Here is a 13389-nt window from a genome sequence, read left to right as displayed (position 1 = left end):
TAATTCTACTTGTTGATAAATGAGGTAAGTGGAAGATAGTTTTCCCATCTGTGTTATGCAGGTTCTACCATATAGAGGGCCTTTTATAAGAGAAATCTTAAGATAATGCTGCAAAACTTTGATATATTTGTCTTATACAGGTTCCTGCTCTGTGCAGTTTCTGGCTTAAACAGGTTTTACTGTATATTGTTTTGCACAAGGGTAATAATGAATTTTGTTTTCAAGCATTATGAGATTAGAATAAAGGATCAAAAACAACCGCTTCTCGTATGTCAGCCAAGTAAGCGAGATCTTCGTGCTGGTAGGACCCAAAATATCTATCTCATACCTGAACTTTGCTGTTTGACAGGTGGGTTTGCATTTCTCATTATAATTGCTAAATAACTTGTGCTTAAGAGTATATATATATAAATACACACACACACGCACACAAAATCATGTGAATTTAAATAGAAAATTTATATTTCCTAACAAACAATATCAGGTTATCTGCTAGTATAAATTAAAAATAATGCTTTTTTTTATCTGGTTTAATTGCTATTTCTGTTGTTAGATTAAAGGTTCCTACCCTTCTTTTCTTGTAACTTTCCTGGTTGTTGTGTACTTTCCAAATGTTAACTGAACACATGTATATCATATCAAACTTCAAATTTTAAGTAAAAAGTATAATTATAATTATTACTTACAAAAAATTTTATTTGGATATCATAAATTGATGTTATTTCATCCCATATTTACTTATTTAACAGAAAATATTGGAATTTTCGTCTTTGTAAATCTGAAGAATCTTGCATGTAAACATATTTATCTTTTTTTTTTCATTTTTAATGTGTAAGTTTATATTATACAATAAACTGTTGTCCCTTGGAAGAACCCTTCGAGGTGGAGGCATGTACATGGTGAGGGAACCTCCCAGAGAAGGTTCTGTACTTTTAATTTACCTCCTCTGGGATCTAAACATCCACCCACATGTTTGCTGTGTGTGGCGACTCGTGAAGGGGAGAAGAGAATTCTGGTGGTTGAGAGGTCCAGCTTTAACACACCACTTTGACCTTGAGTTCCTGTAGACGGGCAGCCCTGGACGTTCTCAGTGGGTGTTGTGAGCATATGTGTGATGCTGGTGTTTAGTTATAGTGCTCATGAAACCCTAGTGTTGCTGCAGTGTCCTTGTTTGGCATTGTAGTGCATCCCCTCATAGGGCTTCATGGTGGGTGTGGTCAGTGGGCACCAAAATTTCTTTTTTTATTATGGATCCCCCAAATAAAAATAAAATGGTGAAAAAACCAGATCCTAGGTAAACAACCACGTCTTAAATTCTGAGCAGCAATCTTCAACATCTGTACCTCATTTTCTTTTACAACATTCTCTTTCAGACAAATCTTTATGGCAAATGTCTCCCCTTTTTATTCAGAAGGGACAAGAGGGACTTGCTGGCTCTCCAAAGTTAGTAAAGAAGCTTTGCTCTGGTGACATATTGGTGGAAACATCCACATCTCAACACAGTGAATTTCTCTTGCATTCAAAGGGGATAACCTATTGAGGTTACACCTCATGCTACTTTGAATTCATCATGAGGCATTATTGGTGAGAGGGATTTGAAGAACATCTGCTTAGTCGGAGATTCTCGTTCGTTTCTCCACTCAAGGAGTTTCTGCAGTGAAGTGTATCTCCACTCGCAAAGATGGAATTATGATGCCAATCAATGTCCTCATTCTGACATTTACATCACCAAGTCTGCCTGCCACCATCAAGGCAGGTTATCTTAATTGCAGGGTATGGCCACACATTCCAAACCCTCTCAAGTATTTCCAGTGTCAGCTGTTCGGTTACACAAAGACACTGTGTTATGGCTCCTTGACATGTGCGCATTGCAGTGGCAAGGACCACGATGTTTATGAGCATGAAATAGATTTTCATTGTGTTAATTATAGTAGCTCTCCAATTTACTTTCGTTCGTGCCTGTGGTGGGTGGAAGAAAAAGAGGTGAAGCGTTTCAAAACAGTTAACAGCATTTCTTACCACAAAGCTTGAAAGTTACTGTCCACCACTCCAACTGAGATGTGTGCTGCTGCACTTCATTCCACTGCTACAGTGGAAGTGCAGATAGATCTCTCTATGCCTCTGAAAGAATCATTCTCAAACCATGTGAAAAGTCTTTTGCCTTCCATGATTTAGAAACTTGATGAATAAATTTCAACACCCATCTCTGTCCCTACCATTCCTTCCAGCAGATCCATGGATCCACTTCCTTTGTTTCCAGGTTTGGGCATTTCCTCAGGTCCATCTTCTTCTCTGGCCCCAAGATGCAGAATGGTCATTCATTCACACCCTCAATCCTTGGAATCTTCTACCAACAATAGAGACCTGCCCAGTTGACCCAGGAGGTCAATAGATCTCCTTTGAATAAAAAAACAAAAGACATGGTCAAAAACAGAAGGACTCTCCACCCTTTATATAAGTAACAATGGCCACTTTTATACAGTGGAACTCTCAAGGTTTACATTTTTATCTGGATGACATCAAAGCGTGATTGATTCTTACCATCTCCTGTGTCTTTCCTTCCAGGAAACATTTCTGAAATGTGCCAATGCATTCACCTTTTGTTAGTTTTCTTTGTACAGAAATGACAGGTTGTGTGATGGATGAGTGCATGGGGAGATGCTACTGCTAGTCAATCAGCATGTGTCCACCCTGTCTTTGCCACTTGATATATCATTGGAGGCTGTAGCCATCCATGTTTTCTTGGGTTGTATCATCACTGTTTGTTCTCTCTACCTGTCTCCTGGAGAGACCTGTGATCAGTCAGACCTGAATGTTCTTGTTGAACAGTTGCTATCTCCCTTTTTAATCCTGGGGGCTTTAATGGACATAATCCCCTCTGGGATTATGGAGGGTTGACAGTAACCCACAAGGCAGTGATCATTTTCCTGTCATTTTGAGAGAGACTGGCTGTGGTAAATGCCCTGGTGGAAGCTGGACCAAGCCAATAGACCTTTCTCACTGCTCTTGTGGCACTTGATCCTGCTGTAATCTGTAAGCCATCAATAGACAACATTGTGGCAGCAGTGACTGACTGTATTATCCAAGTCACTGCTTATTGTATTCCTAAAATCTCAACACGTTTTCCATGGTATCCTTGTCCGTGGTAGAATCCTGCCTTCCATATGGCACAGAAGGCTCAAAAATGGGACTGGGATTCCTTTCATTGGTATCCAACACTTTTGAACCACATTGCTTTTCAGCCAGAGTTCCTTTTTGTCTTTGTGTCCAGGTGCAGTCAGATGAATTGGATCTGCCCTTGGATGACATTGCTGTATTCAGTGGTCAGGCCATCCCACCATGGCTTATCATCATCCACAGGTCATCTGAGAAAAGCACATTCTCCCAATTGGAAATGCCATTTCTATTTCCTGAACGTCTTTCGAACCAACCTTCCATTCCCATTTATATGAATGGTTCGAAATCAGGTGACTCTGTGGGCTCTGCCATGATTTGTTGTGGTTCAGTGGTTGTGCACGAATCTCCTCTACAGGTTCTGTGTTCACGGCCAAACTGTCATTTTTCTTGCCCTGGATCACATAAAAGCTAAGCACTACTTGAATTGTGCTATTTATACCAACTCGCTTAGCTCTCTACGGGCTCTGGAATTGCTTCACATTAGTTCTCACTCTGTTCTCACCGATATTCAAAACCAACTAGCCCATTTCTCTTTAACATCTACTTCTATCCAGTTTTTCTGGATACCAGGCCATGTTTGTATTCCTGGGAACAAGCTCACTATCACTGCAGCTAAGTTTGTCTGCTGTGCCTGTTTCATACATGAACTATGGTCCTCTATTTGAGACCCAGATCCATGCCAGTTGGCAGTTGAATTGGAGTAAGCAACTTGAAAACCAACTTTTCTAGATAAATCCCTCTATTAGACTTTGGCCATCTTGTTTTCATAAGGATGAGAAAGAAGTTGTCCTAACTCGACTACACATTTTTCATAATTATTTTAACTCATTTTTCTTTTATCTGGGATTGATGCACCAATGTGTGTTGTCTGTGTGACACTCAGGTCACAATAGTCCACATCTTACTGTCATGCCATCGTTATGACTTTTAAGGATGACACTATTTTAGACATGTTTTGTCCACAGGTTTACCCCTGATACTGGATGGTGTCATTGGCAATGATGACACTGTCCATCTTACGTATGTTTTTAGTTTTAAGTTTTTAATTCAAAAATAGAACTTTGTTTTGTTTTAACATGATTCCTTTTTATAATTTTACTTTACTTTTAATTTTTTTTACCAGTTGTTTGGTCCAGATAGCCTAGTTACTTTGTACCATAAAATGCCAAATCATGTCTCTCTTCTCATAATTTTACTTTTTTGTCAATCATTTTATTACAACAGGCTTTCATTGCTTTCAAAACCTCTGGTCTAAACATGTTCTAATGAAGAACAGCTTTGAAGAATTACTTGAACCAAAACTCATTTTATTTGAACACTTATTTTTTTACAGTATATATTATTGTGATGTATATAAAATGCTTGTACAGATTTTATTAAATTGCCTTTTTTGCAAAAGCAAGTAAGAGTCAAAAGGAAAATCTATCAAACACCAACAAAGTAGTTCTAGTGTTGGACAAAGTCCTGGTGGAAATTTTACTAATAATTGACAATTTTTTTAAATTCATAACTCCTACTTTTCACTGCCAGGCTGAATCTCACAGGTCTTTGATTTATTAATTTAAAGACAGTGTCAGCAATGTTAATCAGTAATGTGTCAACTTTCAGTAGCTTCAAACCCTCAATAATGTCTAACCTTCCCTAATTGTAACCCTTAATCATGGTTTTTCTTCTTTAGAGCTATAGGAAAACCTGATGGTCAACTAAAGTACTAACAAATTTTGTCATTCTTTGCCATAATTTGTTTTTTTTTATAATGATTTACAGCTGAAAGTGGTGATTGCATAAATTGTGTGAAGAGAAATTTATTACTGGATATTAAACTAGTTGAAATTGGCTATATATATGGCATTCTGATCAATAGGAAAAAATAATTTCTAGGTTAAGGGAAATGTTATTTTTTAAAGTGGTTTTTCACTTCAAATTTTTGGAAATTTCACAATCTAAAAATTAGAAGAATATGAAATAAATTAATATTAATTATCTCAGTAGAATCTAAGTAATTTATAGTTTGTACTTTTTTTAAGAAAGTTTTTAAATACTTGCACTGTTTAAATTTAGAAATTCAGGGTTATAAGTGAGACTCCTAGCTTGGAGAGGAATTAAACATTACAAATTTCTTCTGTACAATGCTACTGGGAAAAGATTCTTTGTGTTTGCAGTTAAACATGTTCTGAGTTGCCAATACAGTAATAATTGTTAAACACAATGTTTGTGAAATGAGTATCAGTATGGATGTAATTGCTAGTTCTTTTATGAAAACCATTAACTTGATAACAATTTTTAATCTTAAGTCTATTAAGTTTTTAAAAAAAGAATTTGCAGATTTTCCAGGTTGTGCAACTCTTTCAAAATTTGATATTATTTAGAAAATTTTTTTTGTTGATTGTTTTGTTTTCAGTGAAAGGGATATTAAATGAGCAAAGAATATCTTGTCTCCTTGCGAATTTGCCTTAAATTTGTACAGAATAAGTGTTAACAAATGTAGAAAGGTTATAAATGTTCATAGATTAAACTTACTTGTAAACATCAGTTTACTGTAATTATTTCAGGATTGACAGAAGCTATGAGGTCAGACTTTAATGTCATGCGTGATCTTGCTGCCTATACTAGATTGCCTCCCAATAAACGTGTTGAAAATCTGTCAACATTTATTCAGAGAGTTAAGAGGTAATTAACTTTAATTATTACTTTTTATTATAGATGAAGTGAATTTATAAAGTGGAGTTGTATACTGCTTTAAGAAGGAAACGTAGATGTTTCTGAGATTAACACCTTATAACTCAATAATAATGTTCTATCTAGTAAGCAATATGACTAACATGATTGACTCTGTAGTTAAGCTGTTTTAAAAGCATTGAATATAAGTAAGAAGGATCAAAAGAAAAGTTAGGATTAGGAAATAAATCTTTCAAAAATAGCATTTTTCTTCATTGGGGAGAAATAAAGTTTAAATTTCTAATGTTGACTATCAGTACTAAGAAAACTGAAATTAATAGGAAAAAAAGATGAATTCTTCAGGTTAAAACATTTTTATCATGAAATTTCTATCATATAGTTATGATTAGTAAAATATGGGTGAAAATATCAATTTAGATTTTGTAAAGTAATTAAGATGTGTTTTACTTTACATTGACTAACAACACAGTAATTCAGAAGTCAGAAAAGACATGAGAGGCTGGGGTATGGAATTTTCCAATTCCCTTGTAGAAGTTCAAGCACGTGTGCTTAATACCGAGAGAATTATCCAGGTTGAGCAGCCAAGCAGCTATGACCCAAAGACAGCTGATTTTTCTAGAGAAATGAGAGGAAAACCAATGGAGTTGTGTAGAGACCTGAGAATCTGGACAGTTATTGTAAGCCGAAGAGATTATCCCAAATTTGAAGATTTCCTGCAGTCTCTGAAGCGTGTCTGTCCACCAATGGGAATGCGTGTAAACAATCCAGAAGTGTAAGTTAAAATGGATGTGAACTAAATAGCAAAATGCATAGTTTTATAGAAGTTTTCTGTTGTGTTAGATTTTGTTCAGGCTTGTCTTTTTACTCCTAGTTCTTTGTACTTATAAATTTAAAAAGTATTTTTCTAGCATATTTAAACTTGTTTATATATTATCAGGATATTTCTTCAAACATGTTTGACTGTTACCAGTTAAATTATTAGAAGTAATTCAAATGTAAAGCTCATTGCTTCAACATTTTTGTTGAATCAATAAATGGGATACTCTTGACAGTGGATAGTATATAGCAGCCTAGATATCTAAATGAGAAAATGTATAGTGGTGTACTCTTTCTTGTGCTTAGGATAACCATTGAAGATGACCGAATTAATTCTTTCATTGGTGCTATGCGTCGAGGTATTGGACCAGAGACCGGAATGATCCTTATAATTGTGCCAAATAACAGAAAAGACAGATATGATGCTATAAAAAAAGTAGCATGTATTGACATTCCAGGTAAAAAGCTCTCTGTGTGTAAATTTTTTGTTTCACAAATTTGGTATCAGAAATCAATAGAACATTTGCAAAAGGAGGAATGTATTGAATTATGTTGTACTTGTTTTGGATATAGAACAGTAAGTAGCATATGGCACTATCTGTAGAGGTAGAGGATAACTTGGAGTGATTTTAAATTGTCACTTGTTTTTCTTTATACATTGTGGTTTGTTTTGTGTGTAGAGATGGTAATAAATGATGAACATTTGTGATCTGTTGCACAAATTCATATAGATACTTAGAGGAAAGTGCTAGAATTTTCTTTGGAAACACTCCTGTCCTTGTAGTGATGTAAGATTTTTTTATTAGATTTATTCTTAAAACTTATTGTAAATTACTTGTAGATGTAATTGAAATTTGTTGCGCCTTGGCTTCTTAGTTTCACCAATCCCAGCTGAATCTTTGGCATGTCTTTACGGTGTTTTGTTAAAAGTGGTGTTTGTAAATGGTTTGAAAGACTGTTTCTTATGGAGTGAAGCATACTGAAAGTATGTAGTTTAAGATTTGGGTGTTTTGCAAAATTTGTTGATAAATTAACTCCAAAAGCATTGACATTTAAAACTGTGTTAAAATTATTTACAAAGAAATGTTTTTCACACAAATCATACTGAATAAGATACTCTAAGGCTAATGATAAAATCGAAAGTTTCTTCAGTTAAACTTTTACTACAAAAATTATGACAGCATTACTAGGTTTATTAACACTTATTATTATGTGTGCCATTTTGTGGTCATTGTGATAATTGTTATATTTACAATGAAAGCATTCTATCATTTTCATTGAATAATATGGATTAATATAAATAGAATTGTGCAGCATATAGCAATTGGCTGGAAATAAAGTTCAACTGAATGTGATGAAATCTCTTGCACTGATCCTTGTTAAATGAAATATATGAATAATCATCAAACACTGCTACGTATAATAAGAATTGACAAAACATACAAACCAGTGTGTGAGAGTAGAGGAATACATCCTGGTGAGTATTTTTTTTAATTGCAGGACTAGAGTAAAAATGTTAAAACAATGTATATTCAAGACGTGGCTAGAAAATTCATCAGAAAACTGCAGATTTTGTGAAAATCGTGTAAAGTATAAAAGATAAGCAAGTTGGAAATCAAATCTTTCATGTGCTGATGTAAAATTGTGCAACTTGCCAAAAAAATGATGTTTTTCAGTTAGCTTTAAGACTTCCATGGGTTATAATTCAGCTACAATTCAACTTCTGAATGATCATTTGTAACTGTAAAACGACTGCTTAAAATTGAAGTTATATTCAAACATGAAAATGTATTTAATTTTACAAATGATATTCCATGAATATTTGCTTGCAAAATTTTGAGTTACCAAAAATGTGAATGATTTGAAGTTGCTTTGAAATTGCTCTCCATCATGGTTCCCAAAAGTAAGGGTAACTGGAAAAGTTGGTGGATTTTATATTTCAAACTCCTGGCCTGCAAATGAGAATTTCATTTTACAGAAAAAAAATTTAGAAGAATAGGTACATTTCTTGGAATACATGACACTTCTAGGGCAAGAATAATAAAAAGAAAGAAAAGAAATTAGTGGCAGAAAATGATGTTCAGATTAATTATAGTGCATTTAGCATGTCATTAGGTATATTTCATGGATAAACATTGTTTTATTTACATCACTGTCCTTGCTTAGTGTTAATTGTTGTGAAGTGTGAAAGCATTTGCAACAGACTGTGTAAACAGTAACTCTATTACTGCCTAAACAACATCTAAGAGCTCTGGAAAATGTCTTTCTCTACTACCTAAAAGCTGTTAACAGATTATTATCTAGAGAAGCTGTTTATGTTAAATAAGTTATTTCAGTCTTACAAACTTTAGTGTTTTAGCACATTGTAGACAGGTGACAAGCGTACTCATGTTTTATGATGAATGTTAAAATATTGAGTTTGAAAGGAGTCAGGCACATATTATTTTGTTCTGGACAATTATTATTTTTCTGATCTTTGCTTACAATACCCATATTTTTATAAATGACTTCTCACAGAAAATGTAACATGTTGAGAGAAGATAAAGTTACTGAACTATTTTGATGATAATTTGTCAGATATTAATCTTTCAAGTGAAGGTAAAGATTCAGATGTGTATGTGGATCATTCTGACTGTTGTTGTTAGACCTACAAAACAAATATATAAAGTTGTTGTGCTCTCAGCTGATTCTGAATAAGGAAGTAATCTTGATTTTACAGATGTTCCTGTTAGTTATTGATTTTTGTATTGTGATAATGATAATTGGTCAAAAATAGATATTCCACCAAACTTGGAAATGTTTGTAGGAAATCCAGAGGTTGCTATAACTATATCCAAACTTGAAGGTATTGCTGCCATGACAAGTCTAACGTTTGGTGATGACTTGTTTGAAATATTTTGTTATTGAATGTGTACCTACCATAATCAAACATAAAATATCATCTAATGGACATCTACAGACATTTGGAAATAATGTTGTCATTGGATGAGGGCATGATTTTGTGGTGAGGATGCCTAAAATTCTAAACAGACAACCATGCAAGAAGTGTAAAATATGACCTAGTGAGAATGGTATGTGAGAGTGACACAGGTTATATTTGTAATGTGGAGATTTATACTGGTGAGGGGAAAAATTGGAAGAAACTATTCTTCCAGTCTTGGATTGTAGTGCCACATAAACCATGACAATTATTATAACATTACTTCCACAGCAATTTTGTTCTTATAACATAAAATGAGTTTGCAGAACAATCAGACTCAATAGATGATTGCTATGAAGCCTGAAAGCTGAAATTTCAACAATGAAAGAAAGTGAAACAGCTTTCCTTAGAAAAGATGTTTTTTCTTTTCATGTATAAAGACAAGAAAATGGCTCACCTGTTTCTACCACAGGAAATAAAAATAGAATAACTGGAGAAGAAATAATACCAGATACAGTATACATGGATGCTGAAAAACTGTAGAGGACAGTTTTGGATATTCTATAAGTTATGCCAGCTGTCGGTGGACAAAAGCATTTTAATTCTTCACATGAACACCACTTTTCATGCTGACTTGTTCAAGGCAGACTGATTTGCAATTCACAGATGTCAAGTATTTGTAACGCATCTGATTTTTTGTAGAAAGGTTTCTTATAAAATACTTTTGCTCACATGTCAGTCCTGTATTTCTGTGTATTGGAATTTCAAGAACATGCAGCATTGGTGAGACTAATTCATTCTTGTGAATTATTTTATGAAACAAGCTGTTTAAAGTATTAAAACACACCATTTGTTTGTTTTGTTCACCAATATATATTGTCTAGTCTTATTTTTGTCTGCCCTTGTCTAGATTGATTAATTATGGGTAATCCCTAAAAACTGGTATAACTTGGTTGCAGATGGTAAATATTGTAACATATTATCATGTTTATGTTTTAAACCATTTATCAAACATATAGTATGTTCTTTATATTAAGTAATATTCATTATGCTTATTAAATTGTTTTTCATTTTACTGTCACTTTCAGTGACAGACATGTTTGGATATAGTAACATTTGTCTGTGCCACTTACTGTACCTATGAGCATAAATCTATCATGGTGGTGTAGGAATAATGTGGTATTGATGTTTTGTTAGTGGGTCTGGTTCTGTGTGTGAAATGATTGTGTGTATAATTAGAATTTACAACTTAATTATTTGTATTGGGAATTTTAGATTTGTCTAAAATGTTGAACATTTAAACTTTTTTTTTTAAAAAAAGCTTTATACATATAAAATATGATGTATTTCTGTAAATTCTATAAGTATATAAAAATGAAGTACTATGAAAGACAATTATACCTTGGATATGGTAATATCTGTACATGTACAGATACTGGAAATGTTATTTTAATACAGTGTTCAGTTAGCAGCCAAAAGTTTCATACATTTTGTGCATGTAAACACAACAGAAAATATTACTTCACTAAATATATAACCTAAAGGAAGCATACTTAAAAAATATTCCATTTTACAATAGTTAATGTGCCTTCTGTGTATTAAAAATTGAAACATAATAATTATAATTGTTTATGCTGTAATAATGCTTTGGTGATAACATTAAAAAGTGTGGTCACTGTGCAGTATCCTAAATGGATAAACTGCCTTTGTTGTGTGCGTTTCAAGAAGTATTAGTAACTCAAATTGCCACTGGTCAAATGGAAAGTTCGTGAGATAACACAGAATGATTTGAGCTGTGCATTTGTAATATTTGAAAAAATTCATACTTTGTATCAGTTGGTGCATAAAAATGAAAATTAATGCAAAAATTGTCCTCCTACCAGCACCTTATACTTTTATTTTGATTTTGCATCATGGTTTGTAATGCTCGGTTACATTGGCTGGATTCAGTAGTCTCCATAATACGTAAATGCTACATGAACTGAAAACTGAGATAATATTATGTGTGACACAGATTTATAATTCACATGCTGTGGGAACAATGTTTGCCACAAAGAAATTGTGCTTGTTTAATAAAACAGCAACCAAGTGGCCAATTCAACTGATAATCTACCACTGCAGAAGTGACCAGTTCAGATCACAAGGAAAATGAACCTGTAGAAACATAGCTTGAAACTACTAACTTGAATAATTACTTTTGTACAGTTCTTACTTTATTCAGAATTCAACAACAAAATGTTTTGTGAACTTTTCAGAAAGCTGAAATTTTAAAAGCATGTTAAGGGTAGGTACAGGTAATTTCAAAACATTGTTGACAAGACCTAGAAAGTAAGAAGTACAAGTATGTAGTGGTATTTTTTTTTTGAAAAGAAAAAAAAAAGGTAAGAAAGAAAAGGCAGTTAACGATGCTGTGAAAACAATCTACTAGATGATAAGAGTATCCTATTATTTAAACATGTGAGTGGCAAAATTATTTGCATTATGATCAACAGACCAGACGTAAAGAACTTTGATTTTACTGAAGCATTTGTGCACAGTTTTACTACAGTGAAAAAATAAATAAGCAAAGAGTTGAGTCCAACATGTTTGATCAACTCTTATCCAAATTTGTGTAAATATTAAAGCATGAATATTTGTTTGTACTCTCTTCTAGTGGAGGAACTGGCATGTTGACTATGTTGCTAGATGCATTTTTTTACTATCGGAACTGCATCTTGCAATATGTACAAAAATGGTGTAATGGCATTAACACAATCTAATATTATGCAAAATTCTTTTAGCAATTTTATAAGATCTCCCTGTGTTTAACTGATCATTATGTCTGTATCATGCAAGCATCATAAATTCCTTAAATGTTTTTTGCCTTGTGTTCTGTAGCCTTTTTGAAAAGTTTTATTACCAGTAGGATGAGAATAACTTGCCAGGCCTTTGTTTCAGTAAAGTAAACATGCTTCACCCATTGTGACGGTATATTTTCATTTGTCATATGCTGTGTACTTCTTTTAGAGCTTTTGATAGTTGATCTTCCATTTAGCAAAATGTTTTTTGGAGAAGTTTGTGATGGTATGTGTCACTGCTTTAATAAACATAGATCTGTATGAATTATCTTGTTTACAGTTCCAGCAAATGTTTTCCTTCTTTAGTGACTATGGGACTCTGTGCTCTTTGCTTATGTCTGTTTAAAAGCTTTTGAACTTAATTTACCTACCTGTGGTGTGTGAATGTTAAGAGGGTTAGGGGGTAGTCCATTTTCTTCCTTCTCCCCTTGGTGTGGATTGCTGTACGTGGTGAGGGGACCTCCAGGAAGGTTCTGTTCTTTCAGTTTACCTCCTCTGGAATCTAAACATCCACCCATATGTTTGCCGTGTGTGGCGACCCATGAAGGGGAGAAGAGGATCCTGGTGGTTGAGGGGTCCAACCCTAACACACCACTTTGGCCTTGAATTCCTGTAGACGGGCGGCCTTTGGGTGGCCCCCCTTGGGTCAATCGGCTGGTCCACTTGGGATAGAGTCAACCAAGTACCAGCGTTGGAAGTTCTCAACGAGTGTTGTGGACATTGTGTCTGATGGTGGTGTTTGAATATAGTGATCATGAAACCCTGGTGTTGCTGCAATGTCCTTGCATGACATTGTAGTGCATCCCCTCGTAGGGCTCCATGGTGGGTAAGGTCAGTGGGTACCGAAAATTTCCTTTTTTCCTATGGATCCTCAAACAAAAAAATTAAATAGAATAGTGAAAAAACAGTCAATAGGTAAAGGACCACGTCTTGAAGACTCTGAGCAGCAATCTTCAACAT

General features: G+C 34.2%; 1 protein-coding gene across 7 annotated transcripts in view; it reads left to right on the top strand.

The window, feature by feature from the left end:
* The window catches only part of LOC143240656 (piwi-like protein 1), a 65476-nt gene that overhangs the window by 33705 nt on the left and 18382 nt on the right, over window positions 1-13389 (top strand). For all 7 annotated transcript variants that reach the window (XM_076483445.1, XM_076483439.1, XM_076483442.1 and 4 more), the window contains 4 exons: window positions 226-349; window positions 5730-5847; window positions 6326-6628; window positions 6979-7130. In XM_076483445.1, the coding sequence (XP_076339560.1) occupies window positions 226-349; window positions 5730-5847; window positions 6326-6628; window positions 6979-7130 (697 nt within the window). The remainder of the gene's footprint in view (window positions 1-225; window positions 350-5729; window positions 5848-6325; window positions 6629-6978; window positions 7131-13389) is intronic.

The sequence above is a fragment of the Tachypleus tridentatus genome, chromosome 13, assembly GCF_004210375.1.
Source record: "Tachypleus tridentatus isolate NWPU-2018 chromosome 13, ASM421037v1, whole genome shotgun sequence".
Lineage (NCBI taxonomy): Eukaryota > Metazoa > Arthropoda > Merostomata > Xiphosura > Limulidae > Tachypleus > Tachypleus tridentatus.
This window is presented reverse-complemented; position numbering and strand designations above follow the sequence as displayed.